This window comes from Drosophila sechellia, chromosome 2L, assembly GCF_004382195.2.
Source record: "Drosophila sechellia strain sech25 chromosome 2L, ASM438219v1, whole genome shotgun sequence".
Lineage (NCBI taxonomy): Eukaryota > Metazoa > Arthropoda > Insecta > Diptera > Drosophilidae > Drosophila > Drosophila sechellia.
In genome coordinates this window covers 6,213,580-6,223,941 of record NC_045949.1, presented here as the reverse complement: position 1 = coordinate 6,223,941, position 10,362 = coordinate 6,213,580, and the positions used below count along the sequence as shown (strand labels likewise).

At 39.5% G+C, this 10,362-nt stretch overlaps 1 protein-coding gene across 3 annotated transcripts in view; it reads right to left on the bottom strand.

The window, feature by feature from the left end:
* Positions 1-175: 175 nt before the first annotated feature.
* Positions 176-10,362, bottom strand: part of LOC6613605 (discoidin domain-containing receptor 2) — a 69,893-nt gene continuing 59,706 nt past the window's right edge. For all 3 annotated transcript variants that reach the window (XM_032717935.1, XM_032717945.1, XM_032717955.1), the window contains 3 exons: positions 3,225-3,387; positions 1,749-1,898; positions 176-1,686 (listed from right to left, as the gene is read on the bottom strand). In XM_032717935.1, coding sequence (XP_032573826.1) covers positions 1,522-1,686; positions 1,749-1,898; positions 3,225-3,387 — 478 coding nt within the window. In that variant the 3' untranslated portion in view covers positions 176-1,521. The remainder of the gene's footprint in view (positions 1,687-1,748; positions 1,899-3,224; positions 3,388-10,362) is intronic.

Genomic DNA, 10,362 nt, shown 5'->3' with positions numbered 1-10,362 from the left:
TCCTCTTTAATTCGCTAGTGGCGCCACTGCTGTTTCAAAAAATAACCGCTCATCTGGGAATCGGGTATTTCTGCTTCATGTTTTTTAAAACATTTATTTATAGATGGCGCCCAGGTGATTATTATTTCATACATTACCGTTATTTAGAAACTACAAACTTTTTAAAACAAAGTTCTGTGATTTTGAGGATTTTTCTTTATTTATAATCTAATGCAATTTCTTCCATTTCAAAAAGCGTACAATTCTGAGTTTCATCTTTAGAGTTCTTTTATTAAACATGATTGTGCTCAACGATTTTCTTTCTTGTCTCTACGTTTTGCTTATTTATATTTTGAGTTACACTGATCTTTAGCAAGGGAAACGTATCGGTTAGTTTATGGCTATGCTAAATTAAAATAATTATGTTTAATTTAGTTTTTATTTAGTACAGAATCTTTTTAAATATTTGGAATTCATGAAAACCATTGAACTCTTAACTGAAATAATGTAAATGTCGTCTTTCATGCAAATTTAAAACGATCTTACAACTATGCTTATGATTAAAACTAAGTTTCTTAGATCGAGTTGATATAACTGCATATCTTTTTTCAGCGAAACCTTTTTAAGCATTTAATAGAATACAAATTAAATAAAATAGATATACGATTCTTTAGACTTTGTACAGCACAAGAAAATAGCAGGGAAAAGGCACAGTAAAAATTTGGTTAAACAAAATACATTTTTGATATGCGTCTAATTGACTTTTGTGTAGACTAGATTTAAGAACGAATGTCTGCGATTAGCCTAGGTTTTTAACTCGAACAAGTTTAGATTTGCAGAAATACAAAGCGATTTGCACAATTGTTTTCACACTTCATTGTTTAAACAGTTATTGTCAAAATTATATGCAGGCTTTAAATACTTTTTTCCATCGCGATACATCGTCAAAATGCAGTTGTAATTTCCAGGAAAAGGGGCAGCAACGGCAGGTGGACATTATTTAGTTTTTATAAATATAGACTCATTTCACTTTACTCTAGTAAATATGTAAAGCATAATTGATTTGATAGATAGCGTTCAGGTGGAGGAGCGATAGGTACACACATATGTCAATGTTTTCATTTTCGATTCCATTTAATTATCCATTGGATAGAATGCACAAATATTACCATACGGAGTTTGCTACCAATATTATTTACACTTAAACTCTTTCAATGTGTATTATTCGAGGGATTTTATAAGCTATTCACTTGATTGTGTCCTTAGAAGTATAATATTTGTTAGCGATTCCTGTGTTTTACCGTACAAACAGCCGTTACCTCTGATATACATACATATTTTGATAATTTCCAAGTGGACATACCAGTGGAAAGAAAGTGTAACGTATTAAATTCGGGGTTTGGTTTGCGATTGTTATCCATTAAGTTCTCTACATGCATTTCTTTTTAAAAGTACGTTTTTCCCGAATAGCTGTCGAAATTGATAATTGAATTATAACCTGCTAAAATCATGTTCAATTCGTGTTTCTACCCCTCGAATGCTTCAATACATGTGTGTATGGGTCTGTGGCTTAAAACCTAAATTCTTGCGCTGCAGATACAAATGTATCTCGCGGAAACTGGGTCGACTCGACTCGTCGCGCTGCCAGCACTCGCACATCAGATCGTAAATCTCGCGCGGACAATTCGGAGGCATTGGCAAAAGTTCCTAGAAATACGAGCAAACATAATTCTTTGACCACATCAATAATTGTTTCTATAGCCACTCACATGCATTTTGTAGTCCCGATATATGAGCCCGATGTTTTCGATTACACTTTTGTCCGACAAATGCTCGTAGGGCTGCTCCCTGGCGAAAGTCAATATTTCCCAAAGGGCAACTGCGAAGGACCACACATCCGATTTCGTTGTGAACTTGCCCTGCAAAGAGGTAAGATCAAACAATGTTTAAGACAGATAGATCATTAAATTATTAGGAGATACACAAGTATCGATACTTTCGATGAACTAAAGAAAAGCGTAGCATATAATTAGTAAGCTTAAGTTTAAAAAACCAAGGGAAATTGCAAAAAAAAGAAGTATTTGGTTGTCCTACATTCATTTTATCTTAGCTCCTTTTAGCTCCTGTTCATGTATCTAAAACCTTTTGTAGCCTTTCATTATTCGCTACAGCGTTCCACAATCCGCCCCCTTATCAATTCCGATTTTTCCTGCAGTGGTATCCACTCACTCGTTCGTTTATTTGGGCCCTGTTGAACCCCTCTGGAAACCTCTAAAAGCATCCTCCCCATTCTCCCCAAGCCACGCCGACTCGTACTCGTACTTGTATCTAGTCTTCCTGCCTCCCAGAGGCTCTTTGTTTTTATTTTTATCTGTCATATTGTGTGGGAATGTTTGTATGTACGTGTGTACATACTATATTCATGTACATTTCGTTCCGTTTGCTTTTGATAGTCTGGCCAAAAATCTGCTCCCGGTTCTCGTGTAGTTAATTAATTTAGTTGGTGCGGTTTTTGCTCGGGGATTTATAAAATATTTCACTCGGTTTTTGGTTACTTTTACGCTTTGCCAAATGTTTTTTCCTACTCAGTGCTTTTGTTATAAAATTGCGTATGAAACGTTTTTTGGTCAAAAAACAGCACTCACGACATAAGACGAGTTGAGCACCCAAAGGGTTAATGGACTCTGCATGTTTGTTAATTAACCAGCCGCCTAATTGGTGCTACATTTTACATTATTTTATTGATTTGGTGTGGGCGTTGTATTATATGTATATATAGAGGGTACATATTTCAGAAAAGTTTGTTCGCCATGGAGAGGCATTAACCCAACGAAAAGTGTAATTCTGAAGAAATAAAATTCATAAGGTATTAAAATTGACATTTTGCAGCCGAAACTTTTAGGGCTTAATAACTATAGTTACAATTGAACTTTGAAATTTGTTATTGAAGAAACAATTTTTGTCAGTTTGCTGTTACATTAATTAAAATGGAGCTTACTAAGCCCATCTTTGTCACATTTTAATTAGTGTTTGGATATACTGTTTAAGGTTTCATATAAAGCTTATATTATACAAAAAATATGCCATTTAAATGTTATTCTTCTTTGCTGTTGCACATTTTACTGATATATAATCTCTAACTAAGTTTGATTGGATTTCCACCCGCATATTCTAGTTTTGAGCAGGCATTTTTTGATGATTCTTTATATTTAATATTATATGATCTATATACTAGAATATCTTACCAGTAGGACGCTCTCCCAAGCCATCCAGCGAATGGGCATGGGCTGGCTCTGTCTGCCGGTGAAGCCCTCCAGTTGGCAGTAGTCCGACGCGTAGGCCGAGCGGTTTATCACAGTGCCGATGGAGCAGACTTTGACGCACAGTTCGGGGCCAATGATGCAGCTCCTGGAAGGAACCGGAGCACAAGGCATGAGGGCAATTAAAAAATAAATACCAGAAAATAAATATTAGGCCAGAGAGCTAAACCGCCCCAAAGACACTCGTGGAATGTCAAGGATTCCAAATATTTGCATTTGCTTAGACAAAAGAACGCCCCAGTGTTCTTTACGTCCAGTTTGTTTTTCAAAGGAGTTGACTTTGGCTTGCAAATTAAAAATGACAGATTTAATGGAAAAAGTACGGAACAAGAATTTATAAATAGGTTTCATCCTTGTAAGGCTTAGTGTGAAATTCACAAGTACTGCAATTTATCAGTTCTAAAAAGTTGTTACTCAATAAAAATGGAATGCGTGAGTTACAAGTGAAAGGACGTCCTTTCTAGCCTTATACATTGGCTAGGATATTAAAGTACCTATAGATTCGTGTGGGTTTTCACGTCGAAATCAATAAGTGCTTCTTTCGCTATAATCTGAGGAATCAACATCGAAACTAATTATCGAGCTCTGAGTAAGGAAGGTAGGGGCTGTTTCCTCTCTGACACCGCCATTAAGTGGCAGGCTAATCAAATATGCAAGGACCAAGTGGGCTGAAGGACTAAGCGCCCGACGCTTGAGGACTAATCTCCTGCAGCGGAGCATAAAGTGAGCTATAACCCATCAGCCGACCGGTCTGACAAGCATAATTTCCTGTCTCTCAATATTGAAAAAGGATATAAAGTCCTGTCATATTGCAAATAAAATGTAAGCTTGAAGTGCTAAGAGCGACGTCGTTGTCTTGACATGTAATGCGTTTAGCCCAAACAGCAAACCACATGTCGAGAAGGGGTCGAAAAGGGCAAGTTGCAACCCTCGCCTCGGATAGACAACTGTTTCTGATTTCGGCGCATTATAGATTTCCATTTCCAGGACGTGTCAACAGTTTGAACGAGTGCGAGTGCGACGACGAGTACGAGTATGAGGTGAGCTGAGTGAAAGGTTTAATTTTCCACAAACATGCGAAGGGGCGGCAACACTGGAATTGTGGGTCGCTGGCTGAGTGAGTAGTTAAGTAGGCTTGCCAGGGCTGTTTATGGATTGGCTTGGATTTCCATCATTGTGCATTAGACATTCACTGACAGTGACGTCGACACGTGTCGAGGCTTCTCCAGCTGAAAACCGAGACCAGTACGAATGTACACATTCATTACACGGTTCCGATTGCTTCTGAAAAAGCAATATACTTCTGACCGATTACAGTTACTTTCTATAACATTTAATTTCATGAAAGTTAATAAATGTTTTGAAAAGGTTGAGGTTATAGAATCATTGATCGAGTTAACCTTGTAGTTTCACGCAGTAGCTGGGCGCAACAAATTATGGCTAAATAATAATAAATGTAAAAAAGCCTTTTAAAGATACCATGCCCAAAATATTCATGAAAAACTGAAATTTTTCCCATAACAGCGAGATAAACTCAGTTTAAAGCAATTGTTCCCATGGGAGATACATATGCAGATGTATATGATATGAATTGATTAATTGGAAAGCTTGTATCAATTTCCCTGGGACACCCGAACATTTTACCTACTTGTATGCAGTCGACATGCGGCAATTAATTAAAACATCAGCAGCAACACTTTGATGGTAATAGCCCTCCCGTGCGACTAAAAGAGCCAAGTTCCAGGAATCGAAAGCAAGCTTCGCCTGGGGACTTGGTCAACAATTTCACATGTCAACGCATGCAAAAATGAAACGAGGGCGGAACTATGTCACAAGGGGTTTGCGAACCTGATCAGGTGGGGTGCGGAATGCAGGGGGTGCCGCTGCTGCCAATAAAGGTCAAATTAAGGGGTCGCAGCGGAAGGTCGCTGACTGCTGCGCATGCATTTAACCTCTGACATGGCGACGCATTCAAATAAAATGAAAATACAGTAGCAACACTAGCAGCACCAGCTGCAACTGCAGTAGCATCCGCATCCGCATGGGGCGTGAATGGCTCCGGCTTGAGCTACCCTCGGGTGGAGCTACTAACGTTGCCATGACAACGCCGGACATTCCGAAATGCTCCTGGGCCATCGGAGCTGGAAATGATACTCAGCCAGGCGGCAGTAGTTGCCATGTCAGAACTATTGATTGACTTCGGGAATGCAATCCCGGCTGTGGAGGTAGCCAGGCGCACTTCACACCGATGCAAATTGCAATTTAAGCACACGAAATGTATATATAATTCAGACCGAGATGTATCTAAGTGCTGCGATTTGAATGGCATATTTATATCGAACTGATTATTAAATGCTGCATGCACTTTCGAAATTAAATGCCATATTTCAAGTATTAAAACTTTCACTTTTATACATAATATTAATATGCATGTTCGGTTGCACTTTTTTTGTCATTTTTGCTGTCTGGATTTTAATTAAAATTTTCACAGGGTATGAGTTTGATTGGAGCCTGGGGTTGCCGCCTTTTTAATGTTGATTTTATGCAAATGACAATTGATTGGACGCAGGGAGTGTGAGTATTCGCAATTGTGATTAAAGTGATATTAAAAGCCATTTTGTGTCGCTGCAGGATGAGGGAAATCGAAACTATCCATTTCAAAACTCAAATACTGTCGAAATGTTAATATAAAACAAAGAAAAAAGCTCACATATTCATATCGTTTTAAAAAAAATTTAAAGGACTTGCAAATATTATGTTGATACGTTTAGAAATCTCAAATTGCTTTTGAAACTAAATGCACTTTGCTTTTACTGTTTTGTTAGCATTTTTTGCTTATGATTTGAAACCAATTTCAGTTACGCAAAAAATCAGCATACATATGTTTGGCAACCGTATGAATTTCATATAGAGTCCTGCTCAGCTGGATGATTGTCAATGCAATGCCTGAGTCCATAACGCTCAGCATCACATTAAAATTAATTAAACCACACTGACACCCCAAACTCAGCTCGATATGTGCGGGTCTCATTACGGGAGTGCTTTTGCGGGCATATTTCATGTCATAAGCCCGGAATATCAACGATTGCCATTAAAGCAGCCACGCGATCCGCAGCTGAAAGTAGATTTGTGGCAGCCTCAATTTCTGAAGGAAAGCATATTGCGCCGAAGGACAACAATGGGCAAGTCCAAGCTCGATGCCAACTAAATCCAATTACAGCCACTGCGACGGGGCTGCCAGGAAGCTGCCAGGATACGCAGGATACGCAGGATATGCAGAGCACTGCACATCGAACACGTGTGCGCAACGAATTCTTCCATTGAATTTTTCGGTAATTCGGGGGTTGGGTGCTCCGGCCCTTCTCCAGCGGAATGGGCACGAGTCCTTTGGGTTCGTCAGACATATTGCAAGCCGCCCGCAGCGCGCCATAAAGGTTTACTTTTCATTTACGCGCTGCGAAAAGGGGACAAAGGCACAACCCATACAACTGCACTGCACTCACACACGCACACACGCGCAAGTCGAGGGGCAGAGAGTCCTTTGCGAGGTCCTGTTATGGCTACCCACTGCAGCGATGCCGAAAAATTGTAATTAAACTTAATCCGCTCAATTTGAAACGCACACCCAGGCCGTCAAAAGTGCCCTCCTTTCAGCTACCATGATTACAATGGACATAAGAGCCATGTAGATTTTTATAAAAATGCAGTTAATTAAATTCATAGGTATCATAATGATTGAAAAAACGAAGCAACATAATGAAAACTAAAACAAACACGCGTACTTCTTCGAAAGCAATTATTAAATAGCAATTATGGATGTACATATAAGCAAACCAAATCAATTGTTAACAGAAAGTCTGTTATATGTTAGTTAAATGTGTAATGCAATTGGTTTTGCAATTTTTATATTATTCAAATATATGTGAGTAAGTAAAAAATCTTTTGTTTAATGCAAATTTTAAAAGAAAAAACCTAAAAATGTTCTCTGATTCTATTTAAAAAGTGTGATGATGACTCAATGAAATAAATACTCGATGAGTTCAGATGTGCTATGCAATGAAAGTACTATCACTGTATTAGTCACGTTTCCAAGATTTGTCATGTAAATAACGATTAATTATAGTTGGTATATACGATGCTCTAACTTCGTCCAGAAGCTGTTGCTCCAGAAACGTGTTCGAAGTTTTGGATAGGTGGCGCAACTTTCTCGAGGAGACGGTCTGCCCTTGCTGGCCGCTTGGGCAATTTAACTAAAAGCCCAATCAATCATCTTAGACGGGCCACCTCATACCATTGCTTAATTTCTGCTCAACCCCCTCGAAAACCGCCCACCGCCAATCCGCGCGCCCCTGACAACTCGTGGAGTCCTTTGTCAATGTTGCCACATCGCGTCCGTCCCTCGCATCGGATTTGGAGGTAAGTTCCTCATTGCGGTGCCCCAAAAGCTTTAATCCGCTTTTTGGTCGCTTTCCGAACTGTATCCTCCTGGCCCTGCCGCCACCTGAATCTCAAGCTCAATCCCCATCTGTATCTGTATCTGAATCTGAATTAGGGGGCATATGCTGCAAGCGCTGGTCTGCACACATATTTGCCCAGCTGCCGAAAGGGTTGATTATTTGGGGAGCGGAAGGCTTAGGAATTGCTGCAACGAAAGCGCCCAAAGACGGCTTACGCAGGGCCTAAGAACTTAAAGGAATCGGCATTCGCAAATGATTGCTCCTTTAAGGTAATTGCTTGGAAATAACCCAAGCTTACCGCCTTACATTCTCAAAGCAATTTCCCATAATCGAAGTTTTAAAAGGTAGTGCCTTTAATTCCCTAAATCCCTACAGAATAATGCAATTTGAATTTGCTACTTTAACTGTTGCGATGGCTACTGCCTAAAGTGCAATATTATGTGGTCATTATTCGATTAAAGTGTTGAGGGAAATTCAAATAAGTTCATATTGTTTTGGACTCCCCAGAAAATCTGTGTAAATCCGGCACTTTCTATCTCTTAAAAACCCTATTGTTCTTAAACTCAATCTCAGCCAACTTCAGACTGCCAGCCAGGGACAATGACTACGATGCAGCACATCTTACAATAACAAGAACAATCACCACGAGAATATAATTATGTCTGCTTTCTGCAATTATTTCAATTATGAGTATAAATACAAGCTGTTGCATTCACACCAGAAAAACCATGAAAACTTTTGGCCGCCTGGTGCATAAAAGTCTTCTTGCAACAATTTTTAGCGCATTCAGACTGAAAAAAAGTTGTGGATGTGGTTTTTTTTAGCAGGGGTACAGACGCACTATGGTGTACTTGATATTTTCAGGGTCTTGGAAAAAATTAAGAAATTTAGTAAGTCCATTCATTAGGAAGATATTATTTTTAAATCAAGACATCTTCTCATATTCCCTTACATGATGGTAAGGAAAGGTAAACAGAAATGCTGCTTTCCCCATTCGTCTGCTATAAGTCCTTAAAACCAGATAATCTGCCATTTCAATGGGTCGGGTCTGCCCCGCCAGCTGTTGATGTGGAGTCAATGGTCCAGACAAATCTATTAGTGCATTGCTCCCTTTCCGGCGAAAAAGAACAAACATTAGCGTCTAATTCCCTCGCGCAACAAATTCATCAACTGCCACATAATCCAGAAAATTTTTCAGCACTTAAATTTGGACATGACTGGAAAGTTTTCCTTTCTTGCCTACTTTCGGGGCCTCCTAATCCCTAAACTGTCGCAAAACTTTGGCCGCACACAGAGGCGAAAAAATCCAAACATAAAGGGAAATAAAAAAGGCCAACGAAACTTTTCCAGAAGATAAAAGTGCGAAGTTTGAGACCGCGTTAAGGTCGGTCAGGACGGGGCAAGCGGATTGGGGCAGGAATTTGAGGCGAAAATTACAAACATTTTCAATTATCAAGGCAAACAACGAGCTTGTGATGTATTGTCTGGGCGCTCATTATAACATTACCGTCATATAATTACAGCCTGATGCCTGTTTATTAAGTTTGGATGGCCTCGTCTCTAAGTGTGTCGCTTGATAAATGACTCTGGCGCAGCTTTTGCGGCGACTGTACCACTCCAAAATGGCACTGGCCAGCTATGTCACCTGCTCACAATCATTTTTCAAAGGGTTATGCAAAGACAAAGCCAAGACGGTACGTAGTGGACGGAGGAGGATGTCTTCCTTTGGTTGGCGCTGCTCTGTGTCCATTTTTCATAACGCCGTGCGGTTGCTACACAAAATGTATATTAGTTTACCTTTCTCTCGAGCGCAACTTTTTTGTTTACCAAACATTTTTCAAGTGTCACCGTCAGTGGGTGCGAGAATAAAGGAAAGGTTCTTGATTGAAAGTAATTAAGGGGGGAAATATCCTTGGCAGGCTAAGCGAGGACTTTAATTTTTTCGCTCTTTGTTACATTATGGGATGAAAGCCCATTATGACAAACCCAGGTTCATAACTCAAGAGCCAAATGCGCTAAAAAACTTTAAAACTGTGTGTTGTAATATTGAAAGAAAAGGATTCTCAGCTATTTATTTATATCCAAATTCGATTTTCAGTCTGCACAGGACACAACTGGTTCAGATTAAAGAGCAGGGCAACTTGACTGATGCCTTCAACCCGACCTGGCCTTCAATTAGCTATAATAAAGTAAATGATTCGAATGAGATTTTTATATTAACTTTCTGACAGCTTTATGCGGGTAAGCTGTAGCGGCCAAATGGCTAATTGACACAGGGATTGGCCCCAGGACAAGTAGACAGGCTGACAGTCTCTCGCTTCTTGTTTTATATTTTATTTAATGGGCTCGCATTTTTTGGGCACATGCCAAACAATGCCATACTGACAGATATATTCTGAGCAAAAAATATGTAAAAGCTTCCTTGCAGCAAAATTACAATTTCATTGCTAAACACCTTCGCTAAAGTTTTTTAAGAAAGCTGGTTTATTGAACACACATTTACAAAATAAGTTTGTAAAGCACTTTCCTATATGGAAAAGCCCCGCCCAACGTGGGGCTTGAGTTCAAACATGTTTAGCAACAGGTCAGCGTTGCTCCTACTTACC